The sequence below is a fragment of the Schistosoma haematobium genome, chromosome 1 (genome assembly GCF_000699445.3).
Source record: "Schistosoma haematobium chromosome 1, whole genome shotgun sequence".
Classification (NCBI taxonomy): Eukaryota; Metazoa; Platyhelminthes; class Trematoda; order Strigeidida; family Schistosomatidae; genus Schistosoma; species Schistosoma haematobium.
In genome coordinates, this window is record NC_067196.1 from 39,188,572 (window position 1) to 39,209,088 (window position 20,517).

The 20,517-nt window shown below is 30.8% G+C and overlaps 1 protein-coding gene across 1 annotated transcript in view; it reads left to right on the forward strand.

Annotated features, from left to right (window-relative positions):
* The window catches only part of MS3_00010125 (uncharacterized protein), a 79,075-nt gene that overhangs the window by 40,529 nt on the left and 18,029 nt on the right, over window positions 1-20,517 (forward strand). Inside the window, exons 2-4 of the mRNA XM_051218474.1 lie at window positions 1,129-1,338; window positions 13,012-13,257; window positions 19,692-19,985. Of these exons, the coding sequence (XP_051074011.1) occupies window positions 1,129-1,338; window positions 13,012-13,257; window positions 19,692-19,985 (750 nt within the window). The remainder of the gene's footprint in view (window positions 1-1,128; window positions 1,339-13,011; window positions 13,258-19,691; window positions 19,986-20,517) is intronic.

Genomic DNA, 20,517 nt, shown 5'->3' on the forward strand with positions numbered 1-20,517 from the left:
TTGTTGATTTTTCTCAATGTAACAGAGTGTTTCCCCTCTTCTCCCCCCCCCAATCCTTTCATGTCACATAGTTAAATAGTGCAAGTAATTTTCGATAAAATATAGATATTTTAACTGTAAAATGTATATTAATAACAAGTTCTTAAGAAAATAATGACATTTCATCTTGGTTGTTAAAATCTTCCTGTTGAAGGTTAGGACTTTAATTGACTAGTTAAATTCGGCTTTTGTACATCCTATGCGAATTGCTTCGATATTGCCATAAACTACACGCATCATGAAAAGAGATGAATGGTTGGATACAAGACACAAATCTCGTTCTATTTGCGATTCGTCAGCTGAATTTAACTGTACGTCGAGGGTTGGTGCTTACTGCAAAACTCTGGCTGACGAATTTCAAATGGGTTTGGACGCTCATCCTTGATTACAATGCTAGACATCATCCACCTCTGAATAGTTACATTTATTGTTGTTAAGCATAAATGCTTATTAGCGGATATTTGTATTGTTAGGTTAACTAAATCATAGTGCAGCTGACTAAAAATACCGATTCTGTATTCCCAGTTGTTTAAATTTCACTTCAACAGATATCTGTGTTTAGCGAATTGCCAACAATCAATTATACTAAGAATAACAAATATCACAGAAACCCTAGTTGGGTCATAGATTTACGTAGCTATAGATTATGACGTAACCATATAAGTTTGCTTTGCTATTAAACTATCTGAACTCCTTGGCGATTACTTATCTAATAAAATATGAAATCCGTTAATGGTAAATGTTCCTTAATTATTATTCAATGTACTATATTACTATAAGCACACAGCAATACATTATTCTGAGTGGATTAATATCACATAACTTTAATAACCAAATTTTATATCTTTGTTTGATAAACTTTTAATGTGAACTTTTTAAATTATCTGAATTTCAAGACTGCTTCACAATCATAACTACTGTTGCTCATTGATGGATGTCATGAGGATCATTCTATCATAAAATTTTCACTTTATCTTCATAATAGTTACAAAGATACCATGAAATAAACACTGAAACTACTAAACTTGATTGGTGTTTTGTTGCGAACTTATCGCTATATTATATGGTATATATCTTAATTTTGTTCAGGTTATGGAAGAAAATCAACCGAACTCTACAGTTGGTAGAATTGTAGCCATTGATAAAGATGCTAATCAAAATGGTAAAGTTAACTATAAAATACAATGGCCAAATCAACATAAGCAGTATAACAACTTGTTCATACTAACGGAACATGGAAAGTTAATTGCCACACAAAGTTTGGATAGGGAACGTGTCCCAAATGGATATAAATTTACGGTAAGTCACGTTAATTGTGCTAGGCTGAAGTAAATCATGCGTTTCATTGTCATATATTTCTATCTTTGTATTTATTAAATATCTATGTCAACCATATGGTTAACAATTGTTTCGCTTATGAACATGATAAGATGTCATAAACTATTTTGAGAAATAACTTAGATGGATCATATAAATTTCATGACTGTTTACCTATTCCATGTCATTTCATACAGGAAAAACCTAATTTTTGGAGTGTGCTTTCTTCGATAAATAATGCAAGTATTAAATGACCAGAAAGTCTAAAGCATTTAATCAATCACCCAAAAGCTTTGTTTACTAAGTACTCATTATCTTATTTGATTACGTACTTTCAAATATGTATACCTAACGGATGCATAAAACATTATAAGGATTTCCCATGTTTCACTATGTATTAAATATATTGGAAGAATTATCCATTATTCTTTATAATAATGTAAACAACATTATACTTAATCGTCCTGATAAAATTGTTCTTCATCTAAGAACAGTGCTACAACACTCAGTTTTAATTTTTAAAAGAATATTAGACAAACATTATAGACCAGAAAGCACTGTATCTATATGTGAAGCAGTTACCCATTTGTGACTTTGAAGGATGGTTGACAAATATTATGAATTTATTGCAGGTGGACATGAAAACTAATGATTGCTTGGCCATTTCTTTAAAAGATAAGTGCTTGGCATGAGACTTCAAAGTCCTGAATTCGATCTTTCATGGAATCGTGGATGCGCACTTCTGAGCACTCCCGTTGTAAAACAAATCGAATGTTCATTTCATGCAATTGGTTCCCTTTATGAATTTAAATAAAGCATGTTTATTGCTTTCTGCTATGCAAAGATCAATCTGTGACGGGAACTCTGAAATTAAACATTCTCCTACTACTAACCAGTTCTATCAACAAGAATGTACAACCTTTCAAGTATCTTACATTTTCCAAAAAGTCAATATGATTTTCCATGATGAGATATTGAAATCAATTTTATGGATATGAGATAACCGAAGCATATGAATTTAGAACTATTTATCAGTTAATTTGCATTATGAATAGCATTTTAATGGGCCAAGAACGATATTAATTGTAGAACACAATGAGTTCATTTCGCTTCTTTCTCTTCAGCTAAATATAAGCGTAATTTAAAACTTGAAAAAGCTCATTTTTCAGCAAAAAAAGAATAAATATTCTAACAAGCATTTATTAATCCTTGAATTGATAGTTACGGAATACTCAAAATAATTTTATTACGTAACATCAACTACAAGAGGTGATTTGACTAAATCGCGGTAACAAGTAACTGAAAGAAGAAATTAAGAAAAGTGAAAATACCTTTGTTCCAGGGGCAGATAACATTTAACCGCTAATTTCTTTACATATACAAAGGTTGGGTTTAATCCAATAGTTACAATGGCTCCAGTGACTTGTTATATAATGTAATTAGGTTCTTAGTTGATTACATTATACATATTCATGACATGCTGTTAATATTCTTTCTTAAACTGTTTTGATAGTCAATCAATAAATAAAAACGCTCCAGTCATCAAACACACGAAACTAACTTTATTGTAGAATTTAGTTGTCTGATTCTTCTGATCTGAATGACAAAACATGCAAGTAAATAAATGAAAAATACTTTTAGTATAGTGAAAATTCATATTAGACTCTTTGTACAAGGAACAAATAGAGCCAAGAAATTTTTTTCAACTATTTTTTCATCATGACTTTACATCAATATATATATATATATATATATATATATAATATGATTTACAACGATGAAAAAACACTCATTGAGTTAGTGTATTGCGTAATGGTTATGTAATATCACATTGAACATAAAATACCATTGAGTAATTGGAAGAGAGGGAATTATAATAAAGGAAGTAAGGGATGATCAAGCACTTCCTACACTACCTAATATATAAAAGGAGCTAACCAAAATTTTGATAGAAGTTCTGTATTATAGTAGTCATGCAAGAATCAAGATATAAATGTTGAGAATCTGTAAAAGAACAGACTTGAAGGAAATTAAAAACTGGTTTACATGTTTTTGAACGAAAAGATTCCATCAAAGTTCAGCCATAAACTTGATCCTATGCCGATGGCCAAAGTAGCGAAAGTTGTTGTGCAAACTTCTTTTAGATGCGAAGTTGACGTTTGTTAACATGTTTTTCGATAGCTTCAGAAAGATACTCTAGACAAACCCGTAAGGCATGAAGTAAATTTGTTGGGACATGGTGGATAACTTTAAAAACTTTATTCAAATCAATTGAACAAACTGTGTCTACCAAGTGAGAGAGAATATAGAATTCCTAATCACTTTTACCTGTCCTTTGCTCAATCAAGACGGATAGCATTCTGCTGTGTGATGATGGACTTGGCGAATGGTACGCTTTTTATATAACTGACTGCAAAGAAGCAGTTGAATTAGTAAATACACATGGATATGGAGAACTTAGGTAGTCTGCATTTATTGATGGTCATTATTATGGAGCAGTTGTAGGAAACCACATTCACTAGAGCTGAAGTAAATGTTTTCTGCACTGCCTGCCCTAACCTTTGAGTTACAATCTCTATGATAGCAACATTGAGAAATTGTAATTTTAAGAACAGTGCTTTCTTCGGAACGGTAGAGAAATTTGGTCCTCTTTCAATCACAATCATATTTTTATCGATGAATTTCGTTTGATATACATTCTTACGAAGCAGCTTATGAATATTACTCAGTTCATCTACAATGGGGTTATCAGAGCTAATCATTCTAGCACGATGAGTTAGGATCTTTACTAAGTTTTTTTCGGTCTGACTGGTACAGCACTATAGAAATGAGTACACCGTCCAATCTCAGACTTTCTATAAACACGAAAAGGACAACTTAATATATTTAATAATATTCATCAATCTGTTATTTTTACACTAAAAGAAGAGCAGAGTAATATCATATCGTTTTTAGGTGTCTAACTAACAAGAAGAGTAGATGGAACATTAAAAATGTAGGATAGATAGAAAGTTTCGCATTCATCTTAACGCGACTACTGGGTGTGTTATTTCATTATTAGTGTAAAGCCATGATGAAACCTAATTGAAAAAAAACTTTATAACTGGGTTTTCATCATGTTCTGCCTTTTATTAGTTCAGTTTACATATTTTACAAGTAGAACATCAGAATTAAAAATTATAGATGGATAAACTTCAAGCATTTGTAAATGACAAGTTTTCAGCGATAATTTCAATCAGTCTGAAGGTAACATGTAAATGTGAATTGAACACAATCACTATATGTATCGTGATGCTCAAAATATAGATTTTTGGTCAATTAAACGAGCTTAATTGGTAAATAAAATTTATTTGAACAATGTAATATAAGAGCTCATTACATTTTGAAAAACGTGATCACATATTTACAGAAGTGAAGTATTCTTATAAAAAACTAAAAGATCTAAACCAAAGAAACTGTGATCTAATAAAGTCAAAATGATAGGGAAAACTAACATCATAGTAATACTGGTTGTACAATCTGAACTAAATATCGTCATGGTCGAATTATTCAAAATACCTCTCGGATTAAAATTTTAACAAGTTATTGATGTATTATACAAAGTCAGCTCAATACATCACATGAGGTCGCTAATCTACGTCTGCTTAAAGGACCATTAATACAGAACTACTAAGATCAGTGATCTGTAAGGAAGACAGTTTGGTTTACCAAGCAATTGCAGCTAGACAACCATTGTAAATTAGACAGCGCTATAGCAGTGGTTTTATCCTGTTTAAAATTTCTCAATAAACCATCTCAAATACCTGAACAACAATAGAACCTACCACTTTCAAATGCTCTCCCAATGAGTCTCCCAAATAACAAGATCAGTTGTTTAATTTCATCCGTCTTTCAACGGTACTGTAAAATAACTATGATTTGTGTGAATAATCACAATAATTACTCCAACAGGTACAACGTAATTGATAAAATAATGTAAATAAAATAAGAGATTATAAAATTCAAAGTATCTCCGAGTGAAAATGTTGAATCAGTTTTATTTTCTACTTTGTCCTGCTTAATTTTGATGCATTAGCAACCAGTATGCTCTAATTGTATGTAATTATTCAAGTATGTGTATCATTTTTTGTTTTATATGTTTTTACAAATTGAAGTGACTCAATATCTTTTAATTTCCACATAGATTATCTATTTAATGACTGACAAATTAGTTTTTATGAGCTTTTCACTATCTCAAACATAATTCTATGGATTACTAAATAAGTGTTAAAATATTTGATATGGTTACTCATTAAATCATTATTTATTTCACGGTACATAACCCAAATGCATTCTCATTAATTATCTCACATTTTCTTGAATTAAAACTAAAATAAAATTTTGATTGAAATCATGAACCGACCAATTTAAGACCATCAAACAAAACTTGGAAGTACTGAACGGCCTTTTCGTCCTAGTATGGAACTCCTCATAGTGTGTACCTACGTTCCAGCAAGAGAGATTCGAACCCAACACCTTCGTTCTCGTGGATGCTTAATCTCTGGACCACTGAGCCTGCGTCAAATGATGTTAATGAGTTACATCAAGCAATATACGATGTTGCGCGACCAACTCTCATTGTCTTCAAAGGGCAACTGCCTCACACCCGACACGGATTGGCTCCAATGCTTCTGGGATTTCAATGGTTGTCTAACATTGATTGATTCATAATCTAAATTAAATCTCAACAACCTCCACATATCCGTATTGAAGTAAAATTGCTTAACTGGATACTCGTTATCGTTAAAAGGTAAGTGGAATTCTTCCACAGACAATTAGACTGCATCTTCTTTGCATGGCCGAAGCACTAGTCATTCATTTGTAAAAGCCAGAATTGTGTGTGCAAAAGAGACTGGTACAACCTCTTCTTCTATCATTCTCTTAATGTCCTATAATCTCTTTTCTCTTTCTCATAATCTTCCATTACAGTCATCTGCTTCCCCTTTGATCTCCCCCTTTAAATCATCTACCCCCAACTGGTTTATTTCTGTTTCTACGATCATTCTGATTACATTTCATCTCAATTTCAACATTTTATCTTATCATGCTGAGCCATCCTTTCCCAATGATAATTTCCCTATCTATCTTTTGATGAATACTTAAGCCATTAACAACCGAACAATTATTAAAATTTCGTTGTTTAAAAAAAATGTTTTTAATACCATTGTTTATTTAACCTCATTGTCAGCATGTTTAACAGAAGTTTATTATCAGTATTATTATCATCCTGTAAAAATAAGTATATATATATTTGCGATTGTACGGCTTTGAAAATGAATTCACCGAAAAGAGAACTCTTCGCTGAACTAATCTTTCTTACTCGTTATTGCATCGTTTAAAAACACAATGATAGTAGTTTAATAGTTTTGATAACTATTTCAATTATATAGTATAAATTTAACAGAATCCGGTAATACTGTATATCTGATTAATAACATAGAGATATACATCTAACATTGATAAATGAATATAAATATTTTAGAAAAAAAAAGATAATTTATTTCTGCTCACTAGTGACTAGCTTTGTCAGAAAATTCTCGGAGTTCTGGTGAGAAGCCGTGACCAGTGGAGCTAATCCGTGTAGGGTAGAAACAGGTGTCTAACTCAGTACAATGGAAGGTGGTCGTGCAATTTCGTGGATTGGTTGATGTTAGACATTAACAGCATTGGAGGCCGGTTCGATGGTCCAGTAGGTTGAGCGTTCGCGCGCGAGACTGAAGGCCCTAGGTTAGAATCCCGCGAGCGGGATCGTGAATGCGCACTGTTGAGGAGTCCCACAATGGGACGAAGTGGCCGTCCAGTGCTTCCAGTTTTTCAATGATGATCTAACATCAATCGGTTCATGATCTCAATCAAGAACTTAACAATCTCCACAACCACTATACTGATGAAACTATTAAATTCAGATCATCTTAAAACAAAACAACAACAAAAAGCAAAAAAAAGAAAACGTATATCTAATTTTTATTCTGTCCGTTGTTATTAAGCATAAAGAATAGTCCATTTAGAATATATTGAATTAAACATATTGAATAGATAAATTCTGTAATCAACTTTAATTTTGATTAGCACAAAGATTATCAAAAATTTAATATAATGGATTACACTATTACGTAATTCATATTTTATTATAGTAACTAACTTTTAAATCAATAATTTTTTTAATTTTTGGCAAATCGTTTATGAAATACATTTCACTTATCGAAGTAATTTTAATTCTTAATTTAAAAAAAGCAAACTATTTAAATCATTATTTTGCATGAAAATTCACAATTCAATGATGACACAATTGATTATGTAATTAATCTAATTATGAAAATAATATTCCTTTATGTCATTGAAATATCATTGTTTATCATAAATGCGCACTGTTGAGGAGTCTCACAATAGGATGCGACGGCCGTCCAGTGCTTCCAGGTTTTCCATGGTGGTCTGGCTTCAACTGACTCATCATCTTAACCATTGAGTTAAATACATTTATTACATACAACAGAATACGTAAAATGTTATTATTATTATTAATATATAAATGCTGTATGGATGAAATGGCCGTCCAGTGATTCCAGGCCATCCATGATAGTCTAGCTTCAATTGACTCATGAATTTAATTAATAAATTGCTATATACATGTTTTTATATATTTAAATTATAATACTAAAATTTGTGTAGGTTAAATAGCATTTTAAGATATCAAATAGGAAGTCCTGAAAAATAAAAGATATCAAGTTTAATTGATTTGGTTATGAACCTAGCACTTGTATTAATATTATTATAAAAATGACTCTACAGTACGTCAAAGAACAGTATACCTGTTAACATGAAGATCTGTCGTTTATATATTGAATGAAGATAGTTGAACATATCGTCAAGTGAGCTGAAAAATAGTTTTTCGGTTTATTACCAATCTGGATATAAACAAAATTATGTTGGAAATCAAATCGTGAAATATATATTAGTATATCAGAAGGGGTTTTGTGGAGATTTTGGCAATTTCAATAGTTGAAATCATGAGTCAATTGAGGCTAGACCACCATTGAAAACCTGGAAGCACTGGATGGCCGTTTTTTCCCAGAATGGGACTCGTCAGCAGGGCACATCCATGATCCCGGCCCCCCGCGAGATTCCAAAACAGGACCTATCAGTCATCATCTACTCACTAGTAACTGACATCATAAAGCATTTCCTAGAGTTCTAGTAAAAAGCCGTGACTAGTGAAGTTCAACCAGGTCTGTTGTGAGATATCAGCTCACTGAAGACAATATATATATATACTTTCTAATCAATTAAGTCAGTGCATTAAAGTATTTTATCAATTAAATGTTTGTCTTTTACAATTTTAAGCTTCTATATCCAGTAGAATAATGATTAAGTAGTTTTGACAACTAAAATATTAATTTTCATTAATTTTTATTCTTATATTAACTAATTAAACAAGAATGTTTAACGAGTAAACAACTAAAAAGTAGTACTTAAAGGATAGAAATGAAATTAACAAATTTAAAATAAACATTAAATGACTAATATAAATGTATGAAGGGTTTAAGAAATAACGATGACAAAAATAAATAAAGTAAAGCACTTTGATGTTGTATAGTTAATTTAAATTAATTTAATACTATACAAATAGTTTCCTATCTACTAAACCACTAAATATAAATAAAAGGTTAATATGGAAGGAAAATAATAATAATAATGCTCATATTGAATTTGTTCCTTAATTAAATTCACTTCTGAAGTATTTTAAAGAGTGAGCGTGCCAAAACCGACTAATATTCTTTATTCATTCAAATGATTTATAATTTTGTTAAATGAATAAGTATATCCTCAAGAAGTTAATTATTTACCTTTTTTACTTAGTTATATAGATATTATTGAAATAATATAGATAGTGGTTGTCAGTGGAATTCGCGACGCGTGTTTCGTCCTATTTGGGACTCGTCAGCTGAATGTACTTGTATCTCAGAGTTGATGTTCATTCTGATACTCGAATTCAGTACCGTTCGCTACAAACGTTATCGCATTATCCACTTAGCTAGTATCCATCTTTACTTATAATACTTGTGAATCGAGGCAATATTGAGGCAATACACATAGTATGCATATATGCGAATAAAAGATCTAAGCATCGATGGGAAGATTCAAGTAAACAATAACAAATGAATTTGTTGTTGGGATACTTTGATTTGATTATTCATAGTAGAAAATAACTCAAAATGTTTAAACCTGAAAAAACAGATACCTATTCAAGAAGTGGTATTTATTTCAATGGAACGAAAATGTCACATTGGTTTGTTACTCATACCCATAAATTTGATGTTTACTTAAATTTTAGGTAAAACTTGTATAGTTACTTTTAATGATCTTTTAAATGATATCTGAAAACTATAGATAAATCTTTGTCAAACAATGGTTTCCTAGTTAAATGTACACTATAGATTTATTTTAGAAAACAAAAATTAATATGTAATGAAGTTGGTGGGCAAGACTATAATTTATGGACGAACCAATCAGATATAAGATAACGAGTCACAAATTTGGGTGCGGAATTCATTCATCAATTTGGCTAAATAGAGTTTGAGCATTATAGCTGATATCCGTTCGTGATGAAAACCCTAAATCTAATTTTAAACACTAACCATCAACTGTTAATGAGGATTCTAACTGCCTTATAACCCTCATTTACTCCTAATTAAAAGTTGTTCACTCTCAAGATCACTTCAGCATCGCTAAAAGGTCGTCCATAAATTGTAGTCTCACCAAGTTGATGAAATACTTTAAAATAAGTCTAATAATAACATAATATATTGTCCTATGGGAAGTATTATAAACAATCGATTCCTCTTTATAAAAATGCATAGAAATATAGATATATTTCAGGTAGATTATCCATTTGAAATTAGCTAAATTGACTTAAATGTCATGACATATCTTATTGAAATTGCATAAATACATTAAAAATATCAGAAAAAAGGCCAGAACACAGCAAAAAATTTTTTTATTTTTATTCCTAAATACATTAGCAATAATAAGATATAAAATAAATAATAATAATAAGCTATCTACTGAGCAGTACGAACAATATAGTTAAACAATTCACAAACACTAAATGGTTGAATTAAATACCATACACTTAAGTAATAAAAGAAAAGTAAATTAGTTTAACTAATTATCATAAACTTCGAATGAGAATTTAAGTAGTTGAGGACTTAATATAAATTGGTAATGAATCTGTTATACACGTAAATATTTGTAACCCTTTCTATTATACTTCAAAAAAATAGGCGGTATTTTTTTAATTGGGAACAGTCAATAAACATAATTATGCAAACATATGGTTTTCTTATTATTATGAAATTTGCAATTCTTAAAGCTTACAAAGTGATTAACATAGGAAACAACTTATCATTTGTTTCAAATGAAAATATCAGCAAAAAAAGATTAAACGATTGCTAAGGGTGGTATTTACACCTGGTGTAAGTTACTCTTGTCGTAAATAATCCTCATCAAAACGAAATTCTAAAGAAACTTAATATAACAGAACATCATAGTAGTAATGGACTATATTATTAATAAATAGAAAAGAGCAGACAGTTGGACAAATCTGAAATTCCATCATAAAGTGGCTGTAAGATTATAGCAGAACCATGAAACTGATGAGTTTGATGTTATCTCATTTCATTTAATAACCAAAACCTACTTTTACACTGCTGATATACTACTACTGTAGTGAACAGAACACGGGTTGGGACAATCGAATTATATTTATCACAAAATTACAGAGTGACTTGGTAAAATAGAAAAATCATACTATAATACGCGATTTGCAAAATGTTCAATAATTGTCTCCAACTTCATTGTTCTTGCATTTCCATACTAATTGCTTTCTAATCCCGTCCCTCCTTACTTGATCTTCCCCATCTTCTGCCGCCAGACATTACATTCCTGACTCGCGTCATATACTACTTATATCAATATATGTAGCACACACCACCCTGCTTCTACTTCTGCTGGTGCTATTATAACTACTACTGTAGTGAACAAACAAATGAGTTCGGCTGGACCAATGTATTGTATATTGCAAACTCACAGAGTAATTCCGTAAACTATAAAAACAATGCTTCATGATTCTTCTAATAATGATGTTATTACAATTGTTCTTTGTTTTCTTATCTGTTCTCTTCAATCTTCTCAATATTCTGCCTCTAGACATTCAACTTTCTATTGATGTTACATACTATTTATATCTATCAACATAAGTAGTATACACTACACTAACGCTACCACTATTATTATTACTCTATAACTAGTTACTTGTCAGTGAAAACTAAGAAATTACGATCTATATTTAGATGTCAATAAAGCATGTGACAGTAACATTTTTATCAATTATTTCTTAAATTTATTTCACATAAAATGGTAATAAATTATTATTGTATCCATCCAAATGACTTCAATTATCATGTTGTTTTTTTTGCATTTTCATGTGGGAACGTTTCAGATATGTTAGACGTTTTTAAAAACCATAACTAAATACTGACCAAAAAAAGAGATGACTAGATAATCAGGTTTTGTATTTAAATTTCCATAATTCTGTATAACTGTTTATGACAAATAAATGAGATAGACCTTTATCAAGATATCTGTGTAATTAGGAAAACCATAGTGATATATATATATATAATTTTAGGATAAGATACATTATAAATTGATGTCAAATATTAAATTAATTTCCAAAACTAGTTCCAGTGAACTGCCTGATTCTTTGTTCCACACATCTAGGCAACATATAGTCACGTCCTATTTATGATTTACATAATTAGGACCCATTGACCATCTAGTTAGTATGATATAACTAGACCAGTTAAATTTAAAAAATTTCAATCACAACTAAATAAACACCCATGATAAAACATTTGATTGTAGAACTAAATTCATATTTTCACTGGTCTTGTTTTATAACTTAATCCCTGGTATTCAGGTTCATAATAAAATGTACACAATTAGCCAGATTAAAATTTTAGCAACATCACTTGTTTATTGACATACAAGTTCACTCTGTCGTTACTTCAATAACATTACATGTTGTGCTTTAGATTTATGAAGCAGTAGATGGAAATAAGTTAGAATTCGACGTGGATTTCACACTTCATCACTAATCTTGATAACAGATAAAATGTTGTCAGTTAACATTTAATTCTTAATGACTTTCAACGATTACACAGATGTTCTCCTTTCCTTTTTTTGGAGGTTACATAACCACAAACTATATTAATCAAAATGTATGCGTGGTTCTGTAAAATTAATTAAACTAATTAGTAAACATTGTAGTGATACTTATAATTCGAAAAGGTTTTTAGTTTTTCCAGTTGCTTATTGAATAGTTTCTATTTTAATTTTGCACATATACCGTACTCATTTAGAAGTCCTGACAGTCTAACTCATGTTCTTTTGTAGTATCTTCAAGTTCAGAGACAAAGTAAATTCTTACTACTTAAGGCTTTAAACTGTTATATTGACTTGTTCATCATAAGACCAAAATACCATAAATCCAACTTGGATTTTTAATTATTGTGCCTTATTGTAAAAACTGCTTTCCTTCCGAATTATTGTTTTTAGGTAGTTGCATTTGATTCAGGTATACCAAGTTTATCGACAAGCACAAATGTCCATATTATTTTGGATGATATTAATGATTGTATACCAAACTTTTCTCAATCGGAATACAATTTTACTATAGTTGAAGATTTTATGCAAAATTATACTGGACCAAGAATTATTGGCATGGTGGTTGCAACTGATTGTGACATTGGATTGAATAGTATGTTAATCTACTCTCTTCTTGATCCCGGTTTACCTTTTGAAGTAAGTTGAAAAATAAATCAATAAGTCTACACTATATCAAAATCGTATAACTATGGACAGTGTATACTCATAAAGTTATCCTATTTGTACCATATTACTACATTATCTCAAAATTATACAGACCATATTAGCATTGGTTACCAGCCATGACGTTTTTCGAAAATATGTTTATGAACACAGATGCAACTTCTTATATCTTATAAACATCGTTGTCATTGAAGTGGCACTTAGTCATCCATAACCATTATTCACCTGACTGATGTAGGTGACGCTATCTGGTAGAATAATGTAGTTTATGAAAACCTCATCTAGAAACTGTAAGTTTTCTATACATAAAGGTGTAATTTAGTAATTATAACGAATTAGCTCAATTGAATATGTAAAATTAAGTATTAGTCAATGTGTTTAAAAACAACCCGATAACCATCAGACCCAACGAATTCCAATGACTTTTGTTGTGATGACCTGATAGCCCATTGATACAGTAAATAGGATAATATAGACTAATTAACAGATAATCTGCTTATGGGCTCGTAACTTAGATCTTGGATGAATAGACTCTAAACAACAGAACAATCGACAGACCGACTGAATTTATGAATGTACACTAATAAATTTTGACTACTATTTGTAAGCATAATATTTATCCACAATAATACTATTGTGCTACCGATCAGAAAGTAAATGACTAATCATATAAAGAAAAATGTAATTACTAACTATTCATGGATCCACGCCCTATCAGTAACTAGAAGGAATTGATAACAGAATTTCGTTTACAGTATATTTAAGGAAGTTCATATGATACTTGCCCCATATATTTTAGCAATACTACAAACCATTTAAATCAAAATATTAAGTAAAGTTAAATCTATTAACTGAAGTCCTCAATATAGTATGCATTTATTGATTTGACAGTGGATTAAATATTGTGTGCGAAAACTTGTCCTTTTGAATACAGTTTTTTTAATATATGGTATTTACAAGCACCAAAAGATTTACTCCTTGTATTATATACAAGAAATAATGTTATCAATGAATTGATTATCCGATTTTTTCCCAATACAACTAACTTGGAATTCTTCTCATATCCAGCTTATCGATTTTAAGTTTGAACAAGTTACAGCGATGAATTCTAGACATAATTTCATGTAAATTTTTAACAAAATATTATTTCGAACAATTGATCTATGTTCAGAAGGGGTTCTGTGGAGATTTTAGAAATTTCAATAGTTAAATTCATGAGTCAATTGAAGCTAGACCACCATGGAAAACCTGGAAGTACTGGACGGCTGTTTCGTCGTAGCATGGGACTCCTCAGCAGTGCACATCCACGATCCCGCACCGGCTGAAAGGTCTAGTTGGTTAAGCGTCTGGCCTGAGACTGATAGGTCCTGGGTGGTAGTGGTCTAGCTTCAATTGTCTCATGATTTCAATCAGTGAAATTGATCTATGTATACATTTTTGACTTCACTTCTGTTTGGTTCATTAGCTAATCATTACAACAAATAATATGAAAAATTAGTCATCTTTTACTGATGTTTGTAGCATGGTTTATCTTTTACTGTAACTATAGATAGTAGAATTATGCTCAGTTAAAATCATATTTAGTTTATTCCTTATTACTAATGTCTTATAGAAACTATTCATTATGATAAAAGTTTCCATCACCCTTTGATCTCATTTCAACAACAGTTGAACATTAAATAGCATCAGATAAATATTTAGTCTTTATTTAAAACTATTAAGTAGTATTCAACCAGAACTGTTCATGTTTTCTTTGATTCATAAAATACTCATCGATATAGAGTTCTATGTTAGAACTAAACATTTATCCAGTTTTGCGATTGGTTCCCTTTATGAATTTAAATAGAGCAAGAACAAACATCGAAATAATATGAGTTCATACTATTCTCCATCAATGTTTGTTCCTGCTCTATTTATATCCAGTTATGCTTGAATGTTCAAAAATTTCCTTGAATAATCTTCAAATATTTTATAAAAACCAACGCTAAATTAAATTGCCGCGCAATGATTACAAACCAAAAGCAAAAAAATACATGCTATGTGATGGGAATCAACAAATATATTAAACATCAATAATGTCAATTTTCCAATTAATTACCGGAAATATTCATTTTGAAAATTAATCATTTTATCATCAAACTGAGAAAAAACCAAGGTGTTTATTTTGACATTATAATAAGTATAATTAATATGTAAACTGAATTAGGTTATTGAAATATTAGAAGTACATAATTTTCTGTCTATATTTCACTTATGAACTTGATTTCATTGTAAATGATCCTTTAATATGAATTCGAATATCATTTTAAAGACTTGGTTAACATTGGCTACATAATCTATGATAGATATCTAAGCTAATGAATTTTATAGCATGGCTGGTTTTTATTCCATCTACAACCAAATAAACATGTCTATAATGATATTCCTTTGGGTCGTTATTTTATCATTTTGATGAAGTACTCTTTCATATCTGCAGACTGATGACTATGTTTAGTTAACTACTAAGATAAGGATCTTAATAATGTAATTCATTCCACCTAATCTATTCAAAGCTTCAATGACAATGTTAACCAAGTATTAGTAACTTTCGAATAACCACTTCTTTTAAACGTCACATTTCACAAACATAAAGAAAAGCTAAGCGAAATACTGAGCTTTTACAAGCGGTGAGGATTATAAACTAATCTCGAGATTTTGCCAAACATCAAACTACATGGGTTACCAGGACTTTCAAGATAAGTGAAGTGGTTGACTTTCGCAACCATTTTATCTCCTAATACTACTGTAGGTATTGAACCTGACCGATTCTAATGAAACATTTTGAAGTTCGAGAGAGAAAAAATTATCTGTAAAGCTGGGTGACACGGCAATATTTCTCTCAAGATTACAGGTACACCTTGCTGACGAGTGCCGAATAGCACGAAAAGTAGTTCCAGGGTTTCGTGATGACTACCTGCGACTACAGTCTCATCTCAATTCAGTGGATGCGATGTCCAGTCACCTAGACTATGGGCCACTTTGTAACTTGGTCTATAGAATTCGATCTGCACTAAGGAGAACCTAATACGCTTGACATTGATCACTAACCGATGATCAATTAGTTACAAAACGTTTTAACATCCATCTCCAAGTTTCGAATTTCATTATCATTGTAAAAAGATAGTGTTCTATGTTTTTACTGAATTACAAAATTATTTGATAAATAACCAATTGACTTAACAATAAGGAAAAATCCCGGGAAAAACATAAGCACAAAAGACTGGAAGTGAAAAGAAATCATTAATTAGATGAAACCGATGAATATGAATTAGTAGACATAAATCTGAATTAGTAGAGGAACTATCTAGAACTAAACATATTAACAATATGATTAAAACTTATACATTTAGCAATGCTCTCGATAAATCAACTAATACTAACCATGAGTTATGAAAAACAAGATTATATGACAGCATACTCTCATTGAAATACTGCTAAACTAACAAACGAATGACAGTGAACTATTAATATATTCACTCTATCAACCATCTTATTCATTAAGGACTTGTGAAGTTCTCAAAACTCATATGTGAATAAGAATTATAAATTATCAAAAATACATCATCATTCCTGTTATCAGATCATCCGAATTTATTTGTGAAAATTAAGTTTACATTCATTAAATTAACAAACGAATAAATTATACACAGGAGGTATTAGACTGTGGTACAACACATAGAACTATAAAGTAATGGAATCTCCTTACCATTTTAAACATTGCGATCTAGTTTTTTATGTTGTTTATCTACCTAATTTGAAAATCGGTACTAATAAACCGCAATTGTTAACTCTTTAAACAATACCAAAAGATATATATTTTTTATGACTATTGTTTTATTTCTATTTAACCTTAATCTTATTTATTCATTTTAATTAACACATAGATATTGGCTCAAGAAGGCACCAAATACATATGCGCCACACAAATCTCATTTGATTTGTGCGAGAGCTGTGATACTGCTCGGGTGCCCAAACCGAAGCAAATGGTTCTCTTAGGGGGCCACTCCCGGAGCCTTCGGCCTGAAGGTCTGATCCACAAGGCAGCGGAACAACGTAAGGAGTCTCAATCTCATGGTAGCCATTGATCAACGAATGGTTCATACGCCATTTGTTCCTTTAGGATACTGGAGCCCATGTGCAACATTGATTTGGATTCAGGGTTTTCCGACTCCCCTAGGTAGGCTCCCAATGTCCACCAACCCTGTTAAAGTGCCGAACATCCGCTTATCTTCCTCTCGAGTTCGTAAACAACACCCCCGCCACGAGAAGGCAGTGAGTAGGACTTCCTGGCAGAGGCTATATACGCGTGGCCATGTGAGAGTATTTCAAGAGGGAGAGCTGACTCTCCCCACTCTCGGCTATACCTGGGCATTTGGAAGCTAACCTCAATCTAATAAAATATGTACGGTATTTTTAATAATTCAACTACATTTGTTGAATAAAAAGAAAGATTGAGACATAAATGCTTCTTTATAAACATACTTTATTAACACATTAATAATATGATTATAATATATAAATTGATTGACATAACTTAGGTATATTATTTCCTAAATAAACAAATTCTTTATAAACAAACTAAATGATGATATGTTAAATTATATTTAAATAAACCAGATAATGTATCATTACAATTTGTCGATATACAACAGTTGTTCTTAGACCACCTACATAATTCCAACAACAACAATAACCAAAAACAAAATATGATTGAAATAAACAATTCGTTAAGATTCATCTAATGAAATATTTAAAATAATCATAGGTAAATATCTATATAAAGAAGTTAATTTATGTCAAAACTATCAATCATGAAATCTATGCATAATGGTTTAGATACTTTTTGAAATTATTCAATGTAAGATTATAAAATGTTATTATTATTATGTACTTACTTACTTGCGCCTGTTTCTCCCAATGGAGCATAGGCCACCGACCAGCATTCTCCAACCCACTCAGTCCTGGGCCTTCTTTTCTAATTCCATCTAATTCCTGTTCATTTTTCTCATGTCTATTTCCATTTCTCGGCGTAATGTGTTCTTTGGTCTTCCTCTTTTCCTTTGGCCTTGAGGATTCCATGTGAGAGCTTGTCTTGTGACGCAGTCCGGTGCTTTCCTCAATGTGTGTCCTATCCACTTCCAGCGCTTCTTCCTGATTTCTTCCTCCGCTGGGATCTGGTTTGTTTTCTCCCACAGCACGTTGTTGCTAATAGTGTCCGGCCAACGGATCCAACGTACTTTGCGTAGGCAACTGTTAATGAACACCTGTATTTTCTGGATGATGGCTTTCGTAATTCTCCAGGTTTCTGCCCCATACGGTAGAACTGTCTTGACATTTGCATTGAAAATCCTGACATTGGTGTTGGTTGACAGTTGCTTTGAGTTCCAGATGTTCCTCAGTTGTAAATATTCTGCTCTTGCTTTTCCGATCCGCGCCTTCACATCTGCATCAGATCCACCGCGTTCACCTGTTAATTGCTTATCATTACAGTAATGAAATGTTAGCTAACTAATTCTAAGTGGTTAATGTAAAACTGTCATAAAGATACATTTTATCAGAAATAACTGACAACTTACTGTAAAGATTCTAATATTGTGTTGACATACTATTTTTTACAAGTACTTAAATATAGTTTGAGTCGACTTTGTTGAAACAGCTTCTCTTAGCATATTGTAGCCACTGAAGAGAAATATTTAAAAAAATTTTAATCTTTATTATTAATCAATTACTAATCTTTTAGGATGCTTCTTTCTACTTAAATAAAGTTTTATCTAATTTTCATCTTGTAATTCCACCTGTGCAACAATTTATTTCTGTTTTCATTATTTCGACTTATAGGGCATTAATTCTTTCAAAGATAAACTTTGTAAGTCGAACATTAATTAGATTGCTTATTAGTCTTTAAGGATTATCTCTACTAAAATTCGTAGACGCTATAATAGTTCTAACGTTTTTCTATCATTAATTATCCTTTGGAAATACTTCACATGAACTGATGAATTGAAAGGATGGAATGAACAAAGCTCCAAAATTAATGTTGACGGTTTCAATAATAGTTAAGAAACATGGTGCACTTAAGAATTCACTGTGGTAAGTTGAACTTGAGTTTAAAATTGCCTCATTATAACTCAGTATAAACAATGTATACATATCAATCTAAGCTTTTTATCAACATAAGATCTCACAAATATTTGACCTATGACAATGGAGAATTATTACACATAGGAGGAAATCTACGAAATACCGATTAAAACATCGGTAGAACAGTTTCTTTTCAGTTAAACTATTTAAATTAAATAATTTTTTGTAATATACATACGTGTAGTTGAATTTCATTCAATAAAGAACCTCATTGTATATTTTTACAGATCGATTCTCATGGTCTTTTGAAAACAAACCGTATTATAGATAGAGAGTCCCAATCAATTTATCAGTTTACAGTTCTAGCTACTGATGGTGGAGTTCAGTTAGAAAACAGATATTTACCGGTAAATTATCAAATTGATGATTATGAAGAAGAAATAAACGAAGTATCAAAACATAAAATAACATCACAAAATAAAAATAATATTCACACATCTGCAGTCACTGTACGCATATTAGTATCAGATCTGAATGATAATACTCCAATATTTGTGTATCCAAACACAAGTGTTTTTAAGGTGAGTTAATTCTCTTGAATAAAAATATGTTTAAATCATAAGCCTATTAATTTTAGAAACATAATTTTTTCAGTATTATTATTGAATTCTCTTCCTGACATGGTTACGACACCCAAAACATGATAAGTAACGACCCATATATATTTTGTTTTCTGACGTTTCGTGACTTAGTGTAAGTCACTTCTTCAGAGAATAAATAACCAAATTAGAATTAATCCAAGTTTAAATAATACAACGGAACAATAAGAATAATATTTGACTAATACCCCATTAGCTCGATTTCATATTTATTTTGTTTCATTATTTAAATAAGTTAATTAGTCATTAGACTATGATCATTAGATAAGTTTCTTAAGTCGTAGATTGTTTTGTTCTTTTCATTTTTATTTAGGTTATTCAGAATGAGATAAGCAAACAGTTTCAATATTTCTTAGTCATTTAAATCTTACATCCTTTGGAATTTCAAATTGTAGGTAATCTATCTTCTGTTGAAAAAATATGTCTGCAGTTAAATTCATGTGAATTATACAGA